Source organism: Leptinotarsa decemlineata, unplaced genomic scaffold (assembly GCF_025532065.1).
Source record: "Leptinotarsa decemlineata unplaced genomic scaffold, Ldec_3_MD MMD2_P_RNA_scaffold_2, whole genome shotgun sequence".
NCBI classification, from domain to species: domain Eukaryota; kingdom Metazoa; phylum Arthropoda; class Insecta; order Coleoptera; family Chrysomelidae; genus Leptinotarsa; species Leptinotarsa decemlineata.
The window spans coordinates 21,895,721-21,915,486 of NW_027412529.1; the positions used below are offsets into that span (position 1 = coordinate 21,895,721).

At 34.1% G+C, this 19,766-nt stretch overlaps 1 protein-coding gene across 22 annotated transcripts in view; it reads left to right on the forward strand.

The window, feature by feature from the left end:
* LOC111511127 (calcium voltage-gated channel subunit cacophony) overlaps positions 1 to 19,766 on the forward strand; it is a 230,891-nt gene that overhangs the window by 10,788 nt on the left and 200,337 nt on the right. For 18 of the 22 annotated variants that reach the window (XM_074185547.1, XM_074185625.1, XM_074185633.1 and 15 more), the window contains 3 exons: positions 3,878 to 4,017; positions 14,379 to 14,479; positions 19,124 to 19,279. In XM_074185547.1, coding sequence (XP_074041648.1) covers positions 3,878 to 4,017; positions 14,379 to 14,479; positions 19,124 to 19,279 — 397 coding nt within the window. Of the gene's footprint in view, positions 1 to 3,877; positions 4,018 to 13,190; positions 13,292 to 14,378; positions 14,480 to 19,123; positions 19,280 to 19,766 lie in introns of all 22 variants that reach the window. The other 4 variants (XM_074185558.1, XM_074185571.1, XM_074185596.1 and 1 more) reach the window with 1 other exon arrangement.

Here is a 19,766-nt window from a genome sequence, read left to right on the forward strand (position 1 = left end):
TCTTATGTATATAGTCGTTTGAACTTTGCATCTGTCGTTTGGAGTCCATAATATTCGATTTACTAACAGAGAATTGAAAGTGTTCATAATAGATTCGTCAAACAATTGGCCCGTAAAATTGACATTTCTATAATCGTTGTTTCGTTGTTGTCTCTTACAGATATAAGAAAAATGTCAGATATATTAATGCTGTACAAATTATTCAATGAACGTGTCGATTGTCCTACGTTGATAACAAACATTTAATTCAATACACCATGATGGGTCATTTTGGAGTATCAAAAATTTGGGTGTCTTCAAGAGAAAATGTATATTTGAGAAATATGCAATGCCTCGTAAAAAATTCCATTAAAACGTGTGATAATCAACCTTACCTCACCTAAGCAACCTCAGTTTCAAATATTTTCCGAATCAAAGAACGATAAGCTTGATGTAGATACTCTTGGCCCTCTTGTCACAAAATTCGTGACTTTATACTCAGTTTAAAAACAGCATTGTCAACTGTTTGTTAAAAAATTATTTCCCAGAACACGGGGTACCTAAGCACATTCTTCAAGTTGATACGACTCAATACTGTTCCAAAATTTGGACGAGTGAAACTTTCGCATATTTCAGTGCGCCAATTCTATGGCAAATCCACTCGAACAGTGTATGCATGAATTTTGTGATCGGAGCTCATATCGGAGAATTGTGTGTTTTTACAGTCACGAACAGCACTTCAAATGAGCATGCAATATACGCTTGTTCCAGGAACTATTGAATATTATCACCCACGAATTGAGTTCGGTGACCATAAATCGGTGAGACATAAAGAAAATTATTACCAAAAGAGACTCGTCATGATGAGAATATAATTAATGGATTATCACATCTAGCAAAATGAGTTCGAACGAAAGCAAATTTGAAACCAAAGGTTGCAAGTTGCAAGGCGTGTTGTTATATCCGAGCCGTCCGTATGTGAAATATATACCAAATGATCTTGTTGAAAGTCAATGACTAGTCATCATTCAAGAAATCGGTACAAAAAAATTCATTAATCCTATTCGAAGCTCCATATCGAATTAAAAAAAGAATGTCCCAGGACACGTACGTGTTATGTTACCTCAACCAAACGAGGAAAACTAACAAAAACGTGGAACGGAAAGTGTTCCACGCCGGTCACCTTAAAATTTGGTATACAAGGGATGAAGGGATTTGATTCCAAAAGTTGATACAGAATGAATGTTTCTAAATCATATAGTGACTTAGAGAGGAGGGTCGGAATAAAATCATAATGAGTTTGCTGACGTTGAACTTGTTTTCTGTTTGTTCTTATTCACTAGTACCTTACAAAAACCGGGAACTGGTAAAAACGATCTTTTCATATATCAGCGAGAAGATTCGTTCACCTCGGAAATCCTCCATTCAAAACATTATTGGAAATATATACATGGTAACAATATGAAAATTTACTATGGCATATATCTGAGCAATCAAATAAAATATAAGAAACTGCCGAGAACAACTTTCATAATAAGGAGAGAGAAACAAAATGATGTAATAGCTAACTTGTTTTTACTCACCCCTTCACCCGCAGCCACCCCAACTCTATATTCTTGAAGGCAACCCTCTACTTGCGATACCTTATCTGAAAGCTATTAAGAAATGTTCTTCAATGGTATAGTTCAAGTAAAGCGGTTCACCGCTTCTTCTTTTCTGAAAAGAAAAGAAGCGGTGAACCTTAATCAAATATGGAACCCCATTTTAAGGAAACGAACAGGACAAGAGGCAGCAAGATTGTTAATGTTCCAGGTTCAAGTGCAGGTACGAATACACCTGACAAGGCATACATATGCTTTACGAAGTCTAAAAGGTAGTCATCGGACAGCAATCTATGATGGTTAAACCTCTGAAGAAGCTAGCAACTCGCGCTAGCGAAACGTCAGGAAGAAATTCCAAAAATCCACGGCTTTCAAACTCGAAAAGCAATGACACTGAAAACCTCAGCCGTGAAAGTCTAAACCATTTTGTCAAAAGTGGTATTGTCACAAATGAAAAAAAAGAAACAACCAAGATTATTGGACGAAGTAACGCAAATTGAAGTACTCGGACAGTTTGCAATGAATCTTACTTTTTCGGCCTGTCAGGCAGCTACAGCAATCAGATTATCCCGCGATTATGTGGAAAAAGTCCTTATATTACATATGCATATAAAATGCAAATTATTTAAGAACTTGGAAATGATGACCCCTACAGAAAAATTTGAATTTGTGAAATTTTGACACCTAGAATTATCGCAGAACCGCGACTCATCAAAATATTTGCTTTAGTGACGAGTGCACTTTTCATTCAAATGGGCACGCAAATAAACAAAACTGTTGTTACTGGAGTGACGAGAAGTCATGACTATTCAGAGTAGGGCATACGCAATACCCCGAAAAAATTCATGTTTGGGCTGGTTTAAAAAAATCTATTTAAAAACTGTTTTCTCGTTAATCAGCTGTTCGTGTATTGGGAGAGGAGAGGAGATAGATGAACATTCAAATGGCAAAATGTATGTTACCATGCTAGAAACATATATCGAACCTCAGATAGTTCATGAATTAGAGAATCAGAGAGACATACACGGCAGTTCATCTTTAGATGAAAATGTATTACATTTTTAACGGGCACCTCCTCATTATGAAGTTCCAGTTAGACAATGGTAATATAATTATTATTTTAATCAATGGATTGGAATGAGAGGGCCTATTTAATGGCCTTTTAGATCCCCGGACCTATCTCCACTTTCTTTCTGGGGCCACCTAAAATCTGTTTTTTCAAAGAAGCAACCTGACTCAGTAGAGGAACTGGAGAAAAGAATAATCCAAGAATGCCGAGCTATTCACAGAGAAACATTTCACGATGTACGTCAAAATTTTTGAAATCAATTGATAAAAGAAGATAAAATTTTAATTCAACTGAATAATGTTCAATTTGATGAACCAAAAACTGTTACAACGAATGTAGAGAGCATTTGGAGAGCATTTCTCGAGAGCTTTTAGATGAGCTAACACAAATAGGGGGTTGCCATTCGAGACTATAAAGTTGGGATGGGTGGGGGCGAGAGTTTAAGCGATTTCTTATATTTTATTTGATTGCTCAGATAAAGCCTTTGTGAGTTTTCAAATTGTCACCCTGTATGTAGGTATCCATCAAACCAAAACTTGAACATGAAACTATTGAAATTGCTATTGGTTTCTAAGGTTCATAATATCCAACTGATATTCCCTGTGCTTGTATTTCTGTTGGTACGTAACGTTATGAAAAAATGTAATTTTGACTATAATCAAATGTGTTTTTTGTAATTGTGTGTTATCACGTAGTAGCATATACATGGTGTCCTGTAGTTATATACTTGTTATATTTTGAAAGAGTAAACATATTTTACTAAAACCACTTCATTTGCAAACCCATCTATCTGTAAGAAATTAAAAAGTAAATCAATGATAAATTTCCTTTTTCAATAATTATTTGAAACTCAGCATAACAACTGGACTCATTATACATTTTATTTTGGAAAATTCATAAAAGAAATTACCTAAACAGAAGAAATGTATGCGGTTTATGACCGCCTTTTGCTAGGATCGTCCTGCGAGTTAGCCCATCCAGCTTGCACTATGTACGTATCCTAAGAAGATCCAGTCACAAGAGTGTGATATAAAAAATAGAAATCATTTCGTCCTCTCGATAACTCTCAATTCCCGTAAAAATTGGCAATACTCAGTTTTTGAATTATTCATATTGATCCGTGTATTTTCAAGTTTTTGATGTTAAATAATTTTTACATGAATATTTGAAAAATACTGGAATTAAATTTGTTTGTTCATGGTCATTAATGAAGTGTATTTTTTTTTAGGAAAAAACCGAAGTTTATTTCTTAGCAATATTTTGTGTTGAAGCTTCACTTAAGATTTTGGCCCTGGGTTTTGTATTACATAGAGGATCATATTTAAGGAATATTTGGAATATCATGGATTTTTTCGTCGTTGTTACTGGGTGAGTAGATTCCTACATATTTATATTGAGTCATTCATATTTTGCAGGACAATAATAATATTATTACTTCATTAATTATTTCAATCAAACTAGGAAAGCTCCTGATACATGGAACATTGAACATTTGAAATTACAGCTACTATAAATTTCAAAATATGATCATGATAATTTCCTGCACTGTTAACATAATCTGATCACACGAAGTGACAGCTCCACGGGCAAGAATCACAGATATTTTGTTTTCAAGTAAGGTTTCAACCCAGGCAACTCATTCAAGAAGAGGCCTATTTTATAATCATAGATCACAGCAGGATATTACCTATGAGGGTCGGTAGATGAAATCATTACAAATACAGCACTCGCCACGGCTGATGGCAAGCGATCGCTCAGGTATAGGCTCTCCCAAATAAATTACTGTTGGATTATGAAAAGCCTTTTGCCGGCCAGTGTCTAGTGCCTAGTTTTAATTAGGGTAACAAATGGAACATGACGTCTTTGTAATTTGTTCTCATATTTTATTCAGTATCATAGGTAGTAGTGCAGTTCATCAAAATGTAGTATATTGATACACTTATCCAAAAATAAACACTTATCCAAAAATAAATAAAAATGTTCTTCGTCTCCACTCTGGTTGTGTTGCTATCGTCATTTAAATTTATAATCACTGAATTTATCTCTGTTTGAACGTCTAGTCGGCAACGCTTTTGCCATTCCTCGAAAGTGTTTTAATCAAACTCGTGCTGCGCCAGTTTCCTCACATCTTCCAACTTGAAAGTTACATTATTTTCGGATGAGTTGTTTTTGACAGCAGCCCGAATGAATTCAATGGTTTCAAATCCGGATGGTGAGGTGAAAGTCGCAAAACGTTATGTTCGTGTTCAAGCAGAGCCTCATCAAATTTGTATTTAATATGATGCTTTTTATCCACCTTGATCAACTCGTATAATTCTGGTGTGAGCATGTTAGGGGTGAACATAATCCTTTTTTCGTGCAGCCACTTTCATTATCATTATCAGTCACGACTACCGAATTCACAAGTGAAATTGGGATTAACTTTTCTTGTAACCATTTACTATGATTGTCAAAACGAATTTCTGAATAATAATCCCCTGATGTTGTGCCTGATTTAAATATAAGCCGACATTTAGGTATAAAACCCATGTCACCCCCTGCATGGACAATAGTGAGACTTGATCCCTTGGCAATATGTTTATATAACCCTTTAGTTCATTCATTTGTCCAGTTCTTGGAAGATGTATGCATACTATAAAGATATGTTTCATCAAGAAACACAATTGGTCGCTGTTGGCTATGAAAATAATTGATTTTTTGTAAATATTTGATTCTCAATGCTCTGATGTCCATTTTCTCTTTTGAAATTCTTCTATTATTTTCAGTACTTCTCCATTCAAAACCAATTTTCGTTGAAATTCTACGAAGAGATGTTTCGGAAGCAACTATTCCCAAAACGTCATTCAATTTGTGTAGGAACTTTTTTGCCGTAATACATCACCCTTCTATCTCATGAAAGTCGTAAATAATCCATCTAATATTGGAATACTCATACTCGGGAATATCAGTTACTGGTGCTCTTCTAGGCCGCTTCTCTCTTGGGGTGGAAAATTTTATTTCTTCGTTATTTGCAGAAATTAATTGCTCCCCTTCTTCAACCACTCTTTCAATGGTTCTTATTGAAATATTGAAATAAAAATAGTTATTTTTTTATTTGAAAGGGCTATATTTTTAGGAGTGACTAATTTTTGGGAAAGAAAGCAGTAGAAAGCCAAAAACTTGTTTTTCCAAAAATTATTTTTTGATTTCATTTATTGTTACCTGTAGCGAGAGATATTTTATTTTTTTTGATGACTGGTTTTTTGTTAGGCGATGACATTTTTTCAGAAACACCACAAATTTTCAGATAATACCAAACGCCAAAATCATTGAAAGACAAGTAATGATACGTCTCTGTACAAAGCGATTGTGTGTCTTGCAAAAGCTGTAGTGGGGGTTTAATTGGAAAATGAGTTTGTGCGCATGGGGGCGGGCTCGCCATCACGTTTGGTGCTTGCTGTGACGTGTTGAAAAATTTTCTATTTTGTGAACTTCGAAAACATGTTCAGATAATACGAAAAAAACTGTTGTTTCGGCTCATTTTTGAATGATTTCACAGAACTTGTCTTCCCAAGACAACCATTTTGCTGGATTTTAAATCTGAATTCGATCTCATCTTGGTCAGATATGATAAATTCAAAATGGGGGAAATTCGAAATATTTTTCATTTCGCCAAATTTACACCTGTAAGGCAGAAATTTTCCATGAATGTCTTTTATCGTTCTTATTTCATGATTTATTTATTTGATTTACTTTGATTTATTTTGAAATATTGCGAATGCTCGCAAATAACGATCAAAATGAATCGTTGACATTGACGGCCTGGACTCAACCTAGGGGGATTCATATAAGTTAATTTTTCTCGTCAAAACCTAAATGTCTCGACTTTAAAAACACAACATTGACTTATCTATTTCTTACCGCCAAAATGGCGCCCAAAAATTATGTTGTTTCAAGTGCGTGTTTTTTGCTTGTAACTTTCTAAATATTGACTTGCTACCAGCATATTTACAGAGCTCGCAAAAAACAGAATTAAGTTATTATCGTTTGTTTTTCACTCCTTCATCTATTAACATTGAGGACCGAACTAGTGATATACTTGATCTTCATGATGCCATAATTTTTTTGAAAAAATACGATTTCAAACGGTGAACGTTGAGACGGTTGAGGCACAGGGGTGGGTATAGCGGCTGTGACCTGGCATACCTCGTAAAAAAATAACATCTGGGATATTGGTTATGCAAAAAAATTAATGATTGTGTGAGTAACAAATGTGGTTACAAAAATTATTTCAAGCTAAAGCTCATTCCATTTCTTCCCTATACCCGAAAATGTTTTCCATGTTCCAATAATGTTCCCAGTGTTTAAACAGGAAACTAACACTTCATTTGAAATAATTTCATCTTTTGAACCCCATAGGATAAATCCTGCTATTAATTTATTTCCCTTGGGTTATTATCATCATTTCACGAGTAGCACAACAATAAAAACATATACAGTATTACCCTCGGAGGCAACGGCAGTTGGCATGTAGTTATCAGCTGATTATTTCTAGTCTGTTATATCGCATGTAAACGAATTGACATTCAAATGGCATTCAAATTGGCATTCAAATGTGGAAAAATGATATGCTTCCGAAAAAAAACCTAAAATTCAGAAGTGTTGCCACTAAAGATCTTCCGCCCATGTTTCAAAAAAATTCAGCCGCATTCAAGTCAGATCTAATCAAATTTTGCGACTTGATGAATGGGAAAATGTTTTCTGGAATTCATATACTGGCTGCTGATCATGTAACCAATTTTAAAAAAGCTGTGAAAGTTGAAATAATTCGAACAGTTTTGAACGCTACAATTCTTACTTCGTCTATTGACGCTTCAGCTATCTTAAATCAAATCTGGGATGATGATAGTATCTTTGTATAATAATAATATAAAGAACGACATGCTCATGCAAACAGCTGTATGCTTAGATTATCATACATTCGGTAGCCCAGCGTCAACCGAGGCTTTGAAAACAATAGATGGGCAAGATATTTTTTATATATTTGAGAACAATATTTGGGCCTTGTAGGAATACGTCGATCAAGTGAATTTTCGAAATTCATTGCGGAAGTTTTGAATGTAATTTTGGAAATTATTTCTTCAGTTATCCGCTGGCAAGTAACAATTTCAACTCCAAGTTGTTGCATTGTTACATTGTATTGAAAACTGCCTTCTGTTGTAGTTTTTGAGAAATTTGATGGAAATATATGTGATTTATTTTCATTTCATCCTGCCAAATGTGAAAAGTATATTAAAAAATTTGAAATGGTATATACTTTCGTTTAATCTCATGTGGAAATAATAAATAGAACACTTAGGTTCATATCTGGAATATACATCAACACCTAAAAAGTACATTCGAATAGCTCAATTGGACGATAATAAAAGCAGTTTCTTTCCATCACAGACCTTACCTTCAATTATACTCATTCGATATTGACACTCGAGAAACTTAATTGGCATAAGAATTATTCCAAAATATGAATTTCCATCTGAATTGATTATCAAACGACTTTCAATATGAAATGTTTGAATTAAAACTATTCATTAGAAATAAAAAAATGGCAAGTTACTTTCATCATGTAATAATTTTTATATAATAATACTTTACTATCATCTTTTTATTTTTCAAGGTTCATAGACTTCTGAATTTTTTTCTGATCTCATCTGAATTCTTGTAATATGATGAACCATACGGCTTAAATGTATGCTTATGGAGGCCAATGAGGCAATGGTCAAACATGGGCTCCTCAAACACCTCCAGTTTATCATTTGAGGTGATGGTAGCATAACATAAGTCTTTTTTATGTCGCAACTAGCGATGTGCCGAGTACGGTTTGACTCGAGTCGGACTCGATTTCTGCTTTAGTACTCGCCTACTCGAATATCAATTTATTTTGATTCGTGTACGCCAGACTCGATTCAGGAAGAATCGATTCGTACTCGCTAACTCGATTCTATTTATGCGAGTACAACTGACTCGAGTCTTCGTATTCGAATGTGGTTAACTCGCTCGTACAAGCGTTGCCAACCGTACTATTTAAATCGTATTTATACGACCTTTTTGACTTTGGTTCGATGTACAGTCGCTAGCACGTCAAGCTATACAAATCTGTCAAATTTCTGTAATCGATTTTGAACTTCATAGCGAAATAATAAGGTTGGTTTCCGTTTGGGAAAATTTGACAGTTTGTGGTAACTTGATGGGCTGCCTACCGTACGATCGTATATTCCTAATAGTACGCAAAATATACCTACGATCTTTTCAAATATTAGAATTGAATGAGAAAAAAAATCCGATTGATTTTATTTGTCGATATAATGCACTCATCCAACCATTTTTGAACTTGAACGAGCTTTATACCTTTTTTCCGTATTTTTAAGAACGCATGAAATATTTTCGGAACTCCATAGCTTATTGATGATACCGGGGTTCCCTACGCAATTTAACTCTTACTTCAAGGTTATGTTACGTCATTATAATACAAACGATATTAGATCGCTCTAGGTCAAATTAAATTTAAGTATGTACAAAAGAATAAATTCTTTGACTCTTGCGTCTGGTGTTGCTTGCATTGAATCTGATAACGAATAATATCAGACTCGAATTCTGGACTCGAATTTCTAAACGCGAGTCCAGCCGGACTCGACGCTTTTTTGACGCTTAAATTAATGAGGTGATCATTCTGAACCATTATTTGTGATTTTGTCGAAGTACTGTTAGCCCGCAGGCTTGATCGTTCCTCAGGAATCTGATATTCAATGTCACTCACCATTGTTCTTGCTCAACCTTTCTTATGGTTATTAATGATGATGTGTGTTTCAAATCAGATTGAATCGATATGCTATCCTTTTCGAATTGCTCATTTTTTCTCAAAAATTCTACTAATTCCATCCCCAATACATTGATGTTCTGATGCGAAATATTTTCTTACCTCATTTTATGTCAAATCCATTCCATCAGAATTATAATCTACTACTTTTTCTTTGAGTAGCACAATCCGTATCTTCTTTAACTTCTACTAGCGTTAGTTTTCCACATCAAAGTTTTCATCGGAAGTTAATTTGAAACCAACTCCAGGTTGTCCTCGCAAAACTAATGGTTGTTGGAATGTAGTGTGAAGGATGAAAATCACATAAGTGCACAAAACACTCCAAAAATGTAGGCAAACCGCGAACTTGTAATTATGTAAGAGTGTGAACATTCCCCTGCTATGATAGGAATCTTCATCATCAATTTCAGGCATTTCTCGTTTATTCTGTGGCCATTATCTATAGTATTCTATAGCATATTGAGTAACATTGGACTTCTATAGTCTATGAAATCGAAATATTTTCCATCGCAATCATCACAGTTTATTTCGTAAATATAAGTTTTTTTTACAAAGTCTTGTCTTTCGAGTTGCCCAATATTTGCTGAAGTGTATATGAGCAGTATATGAAGACAACTTTCATATTCAATTTTCCAAAAATATGAACCAATCTGTTGGTTTAGTTTCATAGTGGAAAATCTAGATTATCTGATCGACTTTTTTATGAAGTGAATGACATGAAATACGTGGATAGAAGATATTTCCAGTTTCAATATATGAATGGAATAGAGAATAGAGGATATTTATTCTGGAGAGACAGACTTCTGGAAAAAAAACTTTTCGGCTTTCTACTCGCCCATCTTTATACAGAAATGTGGAAAATTTTGAAAAAAGCAATAAAATTCAAAATAAACTCTAACTCCGACACATAAAAGTTTCTTTCACCTACAAATCGATAGGAAAACCTCTTTCGAAATGATTACACGAAAGAAAAAGCCTTTTCAAAAAAATTGCTTCCATTGAACATTGAATTAAAAAGAAATCACTAAAAATATTTGTTATGGAATTAAAACCGATTTCATTCACAGTAACACTAGATAAGGTAATATATGAAAAACAAAGAAAGAAGAAAAACAAAATTTCCGGACAATATAATAATGCAGTATAAATAAAGGCTACTCAAACTAAATTTATAATAAAAGATTGACATAGTAAGGATTTGACAAATTAAGAAATAAATTCATATATATGATCGAATTAAGAAAAAAAGATGATATATTATTAATTATTATTTGTAAATAGTATGAAATAAAGACAGTAAGCTGGATGATGGTTTGTTCAATTTTGGATAATGTGGTCTTCAGTAGATCGAAATTAATATCGCATTGACTGCAGTGGGTATTATAATTTTCACACATCTAATCTATAGAAGACACTTGTCCAAGGTTGGATCTAGTAAAAGGGGTATAGAAAGTGATCTGTCTACGTGTAGTAGGTTGAGATACGTTGAAGTTGATTTGTTCTAGTAACGAGGGTGCATCAATGGAACAATGCAAAATTTTGTATAACATAACAACACTTGATGAAACTCTACGTTGGTCCAAGGAAGACAGACCGAATCTTTGAATATATGGAAGAGAAATGAAATTTCACTTGCATATAAATTTATCATCCATAAGGTGAACTTTACGATATTTTGGGTGTTTAAACACTTGCTTTCAAAGCCTCAAGATATTTTTTAACTTTTGAAAACGAAAACACACGCATCGCTTCTCACGCAAGATTACGACTTCGAATCTTCAGACGAGACAAATCTTAAATCACGTTTTTTAACGTATATGGCAATGTCGGAGGACAGTGGGACGCGCACGGGGTCTTTCACCCCGTGTGATTACCTGGATCTACAATGCAATAATAAGACCTATGTTAACGTATGGAGCCATTGCATGGGGACCGAAAGTTCTACAAGCAACGGCCATCCAAAAATTATATCGAATACAGCGATTGGCTTCACAGGAGCCATGAGAAAAACACCAACCGCGGCAATGGAAGTAATTACTGTTCTGATCCCTCTGGACCTGTACGTTAAGGAGGTTGCATTAATGGCCATGTTACGAGCCTATGGCGAGAATCGCTTACTGCGCAACCTCTGCTGCAGGCAACCACAGTGATGCAATTGAATCCAGGTTCATGTTTAATAAATCCTACAAAATACAAATAAAACAGAACACAGAGTCAGATGCTACAAAAAATGCAATACGCATATATACAGATGGCTCAAAAACCAAAGAAGGCTCAGGGAATGGGAAAAAATACCAGCGTGGTTCAAACATACCTGGCCGGTATATCAATCGCCACAAAAGAAATAACCAGGAAAGGAATTTCTGGCAAAAACATAACAATCTGCACTGATAGCAGACAAGCCTTATGAGCCTTAAACAGACAACGTGTTAACTCAGGGCTAGTACTAGTGTGCCACCAAGATTTAACCAAAGCCTCGTTAGATAATAACATTATCCTGAGGTGATTTGAAGGGCACGATAGGAGTGAAGGTAATCGCATTGCCGACTCTTTAGCCAAGGAAGCAGCTGGACAAAGAATTTTAGGATCCAGTGGTACTTACGGCCTGATGACTTCGACAATAGCGGAACTAGCCAAACGTCACCCCCATGATCAATTCCTGAAGGGATGGGATGAGATCAAAGAATGCAATCTTCAGGATCACCCTAAGCGACCCTGGGAAGCTGGCGCCGAAGAAATATCTGGCGATGACCAGGGATAATCTACGCTTAACAGTAGGATTTCTGACTAGCCGCTGTCAACTTAGGAAACACCTCCATAATATGGGGCTAATGGATACACCTCCATTCAGGATGTGTGAACAGGAAGATGAAACTGTCAGGCATATCCTATGCGAATGTCCGGAGTTATCGTCAATAAGAGAGTGTGTGTTCGGCAAGTCTTGGCCTACACCTGCCGATATGAAGGAGATGTCTCCCAGAGACCTGTCCATCTTTCTGGAAAGGATAGGATGGACAATGGCCTAGGAGGACAACTCCTTGGGAGGATGTACAATGGATCGCATGTGGCCTAAGTGCTGTGGGCCTACACTCACCCTCCCTACTCTACAGATACAGATACAGAGGACATAACGTATATACTTTCATACGATTAAATAACCGTATGAATATCTATATGTAATGTAATGTCATCGTGACATAAGTGGATTTTTCTCCTCCGATGATATAACATTGTAATTTTGCCTATCGCACAAGACACATACTATGAGAAAATGCACAATAAAATGAAAATTTTTGAGTAAAAAAAAACAGCTCAAAATTTTTCTGTTATTTGGATGAAACCTCAGCAACTAATCTAGATGGAAGTCATAGAAATCATGAGTAAAAAATGTTTAACCATTATTTATAATAAATAAAAAAAATCTCATGATCAAATAATATAAATTCACCTAATACGTAGCGAGTAGGAGGCGTTATCAGTAGACAATATGAATGAGTGGATAGGGGTCAGGTCTGGAATGTTTGAGAAATAGCTGTTCTCTCATTTGAAAATTTCATCAGTATGTATTATGAATATTTTCTCGAGTACATCACAGGTATATACCAATTTCTTTCCTTAGTGAAATATGATATTCCATACCAAAACCTCAGTTGAATTGTATATTTGTTATTTGATTTTGATATATAAGGTCGATGACGGTTTTTGCGGAGGCGAATGTCGATGTAGATCTTCGGATGCTGCGGTCTTTTCGCGTATTGAGGCCTCTCAAATTAGTCTCCAGGATCCCAAGTAAGGGCCAACATGATCGACACCTTTATATCTACAGCTACCATGATTTCTTGATGTTTAGAGTTTTACCCAACCGCTGATCATGTAGCGCAGACTAGATTAGTCTTGAAGAGTAGTTATGTATATTAGGTAGATAGAATGAATAACTGAATAACGGTTCACATCTCATGTTTGGGGATTTGAACTTTTCTAGAAAAATTTCAAGATAATACTAATTTACTTTTTATTGTAGCTTCACAAATCATAGGAGAAAATGTACTTCCAATTGAATGAAGAAACTCTAAAAGATTAATGATATTACAGCGACATATCGATATCTATTTTTTTTCCTAATGAGCTTAGTATCAAATATGAATGATGATTTCGAACAGATGATTACCATCCTAGCTGGTGCCAAATTATAGATCTCTAATGACAAAAGATGCGAATGGTCTCAATGGAAATCAAAATGAATGTGCCTGATTGAATCATTCTGGACACATTGTTAGATCTTTCTGCTGATCTATGTGAATAATTTGATAAACATGATGTTTTATATGTGGCATGCGCTCATTTTGATGTGTTAAAAGATTTGATGGATATTGCATCCTTCAATCTTCGTCCTTCCGGTGAATAAAAATGATGCTGACGACCCCTCCGTATTTTAAGGTTATCATAATTATAATGAATCTTCTGAGAAGAAATTATCATAAAAACCATCACGTTCGATTCTGGTTTTACTTTCATTCATATCAAGGAAACTTCAACTGATTTCTATACATGAGGGAGTAAACGATGATATATTTATCGAACCAAAATGATTTCCCCTCTTGAAATTGGTTTGTTGAAATTGTTGTTGATTGTTTACCAATCGAATTCTGATCAATGAAACTATTTTTTGAACAGTTTGATTGATGTAGTTGAATTTCTATATCCAGTTGATTGATACTTATGGAATCCAATTTTGAGTTTTTTTCTGAACAACTTGTTTGAATATTACTGTTGAATTTAGGGTGTGCATATTTAGATTTTTAGAAATAGAGTTAAATAAAGTAGTTTAGATGATTAGTCTAGTATAGTGCATTCGCTAGAGGCTAGATTTTTGCAGGTTCCTCACGATGTTTCCTCAAGATTACATTGTGATGGATCCCCGCGCGTTGCGGGCTATTCGAGTGCTAAGACCTCTGAAGCTAGTCTCTGGCATACCTAGTAAGTAGATTGAATGTAGAAAAACTTCCACTCCTTTCCTCAAGCTTCATTTACTCACATGTGTACATCTGATACTATGATTTATAGATATGCCTTTTGGATATTTTCATAATATTTTGATATAATCTACTTTTTGAAAAATTAAGGCATTCATCAACATGCAATATCAATTTTATCATTCATTGAGGAAGATAAATTGGTAAAAAAGTTCTATTCTCAAAGTGAAAATGACCTGATTTGAATTTATATATCAAAATGATAGAAGTGAATATACAAAATGTTGATGAATCCCATGAGTGACTGAAATTGTTTCATATTTGATGTCCAATTCAAATGTATTGAAGTAATTCAAATCAACTTTACAGATATAGTTTTTCATGATATTTCCGCTTTGAACAATAATAATTATGAAATATTAGGAGTATAGTAATTTGATCGATTGATTCATAAAAATTCAAGAAAAAATTAAACTTTAAATTCCAAAGGGGTGTAGAGTTTCAGAGTCATCAAATCAAAGTCAACAAAACAAATAAATGAAATGAACATCTGAAGTATAAGTTTCCATTTAACACCATTACAGTTGTGGAAAATGAAAATATGGAATTGAAAGCTGGAAATATTGTTTTACGTCATATAATTATACAGTGGATTCCATTCAAAACGAGCTACCATGATTAACTTTTGGTAGAATGATCTGCAGGAAAAATAAAAAACACGTCAACCATATCATACAGGGGAATACATTTTGGCATATTCACCATGTCACCAATCTTTTTTAATGGATCACCCTATATTGTTTCATATTATCAGATGTTCCATGATTAGCAGATTTCAACAAAGTATAAAACATATAATAATAATGTTTATTCATAAATAGCGAAAAAAATACAAACCTTCTTTTGTTAGAAAATAAAATGATTTAAAAAAAACTTAGTAATATGAGGCTTGGAATAAACAAAAAATCCACCGAAGCTGATATTATCAGCTTGTGTGTGGTGTGATGATGACGAATTAAATGAAATACTGTCAAATTATTGGAAAAGAAAACAAGGGTAAAAATAAGATTACAGGTTAACCAGGAGAATGTGTTTTCAACTAGCTTGAGAGTTTCAGATATAGCTTAATTATAAAAAGAGCAGTAGACCAAAGTTGGAACAGAAATGGCTTAAGAAAAGTGTAAACAATATAATTTTTTTCCAAGGAAATAATAATACCAAAAATTCCATAAAAATAAAATTACTATTCAGGTTATCATAACGATAAGATTGAGAGTATTCAGCAGAATATACGAATTGTAACTATAATTTGTTGTGAAGTAAGGATAATTAGTACAAAAGAATCGTTTCAAACGTTATATTAACGTCATAAATTGATCATGAAATATGGGGCAAGCGCAATCATCAAAATCAGGAAAGTATAACTTGTGTTGATGTGATGATGGTATGCCTCAGATTTCCACAGAAAAATCTGACAGAACGAGTGTGTGAAAGAAATCATTTTAAATAGCCTTAACTTTAATATCAATCATAGTATGTATTTTTTATATCGACTAATCGATGTGTTGAAATTCTTGATCTTGAAATCAGCCATAACTTCAGCTTCTTCTTGAACAGAGATAAAGAGTTTAGTTGTTTCAATCCATTTGGTAGATCGTTATATATCTTTGGCCCAAGAAACATGCTAGATCTCTGGGATATAGTTTTAGTCACATGTGGAACTAAAATGATAAATTTTTTTGACCTTGTGGAGTAGGAATAATCTAGAAATATTTTGCTCCGGTTTTTTTTTCTAGTCAACAACAAGTGTCAAATGAAATATTTGTTTTACATCTAAGATATTGCCAAGCTTGTAAAGGTCATCTGATGGGTAGGTTATTGGTTTTCTGAATATTATTTTCAAAATCCATTTTTGAATGATTTCAACATTTTTTTATAATGTTATTATATGCCCCTCCCCAAGCTAGTATGCCATATCTCAGGTGGGATTCCACTAATGCGCAATACAGCATTAAGAGATGTATTTCTTCAAGAATGTTACTGAAATATTTGAATTTATACAATAGGCTTCCTTCCTAATGTGTAAGTTCCATTTTAAATGATTGTCTATCATTATACCGAGATACTCTATTTCTGTAGCTTGTGTGATTTTCACGATGCTGTTTTCACCTCTGATTTCAAGAGGTTGAAGACTGCGTAAGTTTTTGTTATTCACTGAAAAGGCTAAATATTTTGTTTCAGAAAAATTTATAGTCAATAGTTTGAAATTGGTTCGGGAGCTACAAACTATTTGAGTTGAAAACGAGCCATCCTGAATTACTTTTGGAACAATGATTTTCAGCAATGCCAGATGTTCCATGATGAACAGATCTCAATAAAATAAAGTAGAATACATTATGGTCTAAAGCTCAATTCATAGAATTGAAAACGAGCCACCCTGAATGAACTTCCTTACAATCTGTTACCTAGGTTTCATAGGTGTTTTTGTGAAGTATACTTCAAAAAAGTCTTATTTTGCCTAGTTAAGTTTGAATTCGATATTCTCTTCATTTTGTATTTGCGGTGAAGTTACAATTGGTGTTTCTGTTTTTGTGAATTTTTGAGAAGCAATGGTTTATACGATTCGAGAACGGATTGAAATAGTTTGTACTATCAGAATGGTAGTATGGTAGAATGGTAGCTAGAGCTGCTCCCGTATGTTTAATGATAATCATTCAGAAAAAAATGTACGACACAAATACGTTTCGAAATTATTGAACAAATTTATGGAAACTGGATCTTTTAACAATAAAAAGCATAACCATTGAGGAGTTGTCAACGATGAAGCTATTTGTACTGCAGTTTCAGGGCACGTTGTACTAATGGAAAATTCGCAAGCTCTTACTAAGTTATCTCGAGAATCAGGAATCAGTCGTAAAATGTTTTCAGGATCCTTCATGAGTACATATTTCATCCATATAATATTAGACTAGTTCATGAATTGAACGAAGATGATTTCGATAGACGTATTGAGTTTTGTTAAAGTCTCACTGAACGGATCAACTTGCATCAGAATTTCTTGTACAAAATTTGTTTTTCGGATGCATGTATTTAGTTTGAATTGAGAGGTGAATCGGCAAAACTGTCAATATTGGAGTGATACGAATCCTCATTTACACCGTCAAGTTCATACCCAATGACCTCACAAACTGAATGTTTGGGCAGGAATTTCAGGTGACTACATCATAGGACCTTTTTTATCGATGATAATTCGACTAGTGATAAATATTTGGATATGTTGGAGAATCGAATAATACTGTGCATCAATCAATAGGGCAATTGAGAAGGATATAAATTTATTCGAAAACGAAATAGTTTTTCAGCAGTATGGTGCACCTCCTCATTATGCAGCTCCAGTGCGATAATTTTTGGATGATCATTTTCCTGGTTGCTGGATTGGCTGAAGAGGTCCTACAGAATGGCCACCAAGGTCCCCGGATCTCACTCCTGTAGATTTCTTTCTATGAGGACATTTGAAGTCTAGAATCAACAGCATTAGAAGATTTGAGAGAGAATATCATGAGGCATTGCAGAGAAATTACTCCCGAGATTCTCAACCATGTGAGGGCCGCCATGGCTCGTTTGTACCATTGTATGGAAGTTGGTAAAAACGTTTTTGAACATTGACTATAATATTTTTACTTCTCATTGTCCAGTCATCAGAATTCGATTTAAGGATTAATAAAAATCTCTTTTTCTGATTTATAGCTTTGTCTCTAGAACGAATGTTTCAAAGTGAGGCCTTCTGTATAATTGTTGAGCTGATTTTTCATTTTTCCTGCGAATTATTGTCGCAAAAGTTATTCCGGGTGGCTCGTTTTCTCCTAAAATAATTTATAGCTCCCGAACCATAAGCTTCAGATCATATGTTTAATAATTTGTTGAAATATGTTTATCATGGAGCATCTGATAATGCCAAACAATATAGGGTGATTCATTGAAAAAAAATGGTGACATGCTTGGGGGGTGCGATAGGGGAAGTAACATCAAATGTGAATATGTCAAAATGTGTCCCCCTGTATACTATTGTCGACGTGATTTTTTATTTTTCCTGAAAATCATTGTACCAAAAGTCATTCAGGGTAGATCGTTTTAAATGGAATGCACTGTATAAGTATATTGCAACATAATGTCTACATTGGTTATTAATCAACTATTAGATCACTCCCAAGTACTTTAATGAGTAACATCTATTTTTAGTATTTTCTATAACCTTCAATATTCTAATTTTTCTAATTATAAATGAACATTTTTTTATACTATCCCCCTGGCAAATGAATATCTTACATAGTGATATATTCGAATATTTATAAATGAATATATTGAAATCAATAACCAGGTTGACAATTTTGACAAAGAACAAATTGTTATAATTTGGAGTGTCATTTCAGTTAGGAGATTTTATCGTCACTATGTCTAATCGCATCAACCAACTACTTTGAAAACATTTTTTTTCGGGTATTTTTCTCTGCTACTTCAGAAGAAGTGACTAATATACTGATGACTATAGTGGTATGAACCATCAAATGAAAATTCGTTAAATATCGATCAAACTGCTTTACTTTTACTACAATATGAATATATTGATGAAAGATGATTATTTGTATAGGTCTACAAGTTGTTTTGAAATCCATCATCAAAGCCATGGCGCCTCTGCTTCAGATAGGATTACTGGTTTTATTCGCCATCGTTATATTTGCAATCATAGGGTTGGAATTCTACTCTGGTGCCTTACATAGAACTTGTTATAGCCTTTATAATATAGGTGAGTATTAATGGTATTCATGTTATTTGAAGTTATTTGAATAGTTTGGAGTGAAATGAAGCCCTATAGTCATAGTTTTTTTCAGCTGATACCACTATTGCTATATTGGAAACGGTAGGTCCTACAAGAACGGTTGAATAGAACAGATGTTGCCTTTTTAGGAATGCAACATAGGTCGACAAAATTACCAACCGATCCTGAAATATTTGCAAAAAACTGAAAATGGCAGATTTTATTTTTGTGCTCTACCGCCTCCATTTTCAATAATATCGAAAAATGATAAAAGACCGTTCTGCTTTATTTCATGTTTTTCAAAATCTGTTTCAACCCATTTTTCAATGCGACGTTTCGTTCATTGAAATCCATTATAAATATATTTATTTGATATGAACCTGTATGTTTTTTATACATTTTGGTAGTCATTGTAATTACAAATTTATTGACATATTACAACACATGTAATTCTTGACGTTTCTTTGAGAAAATA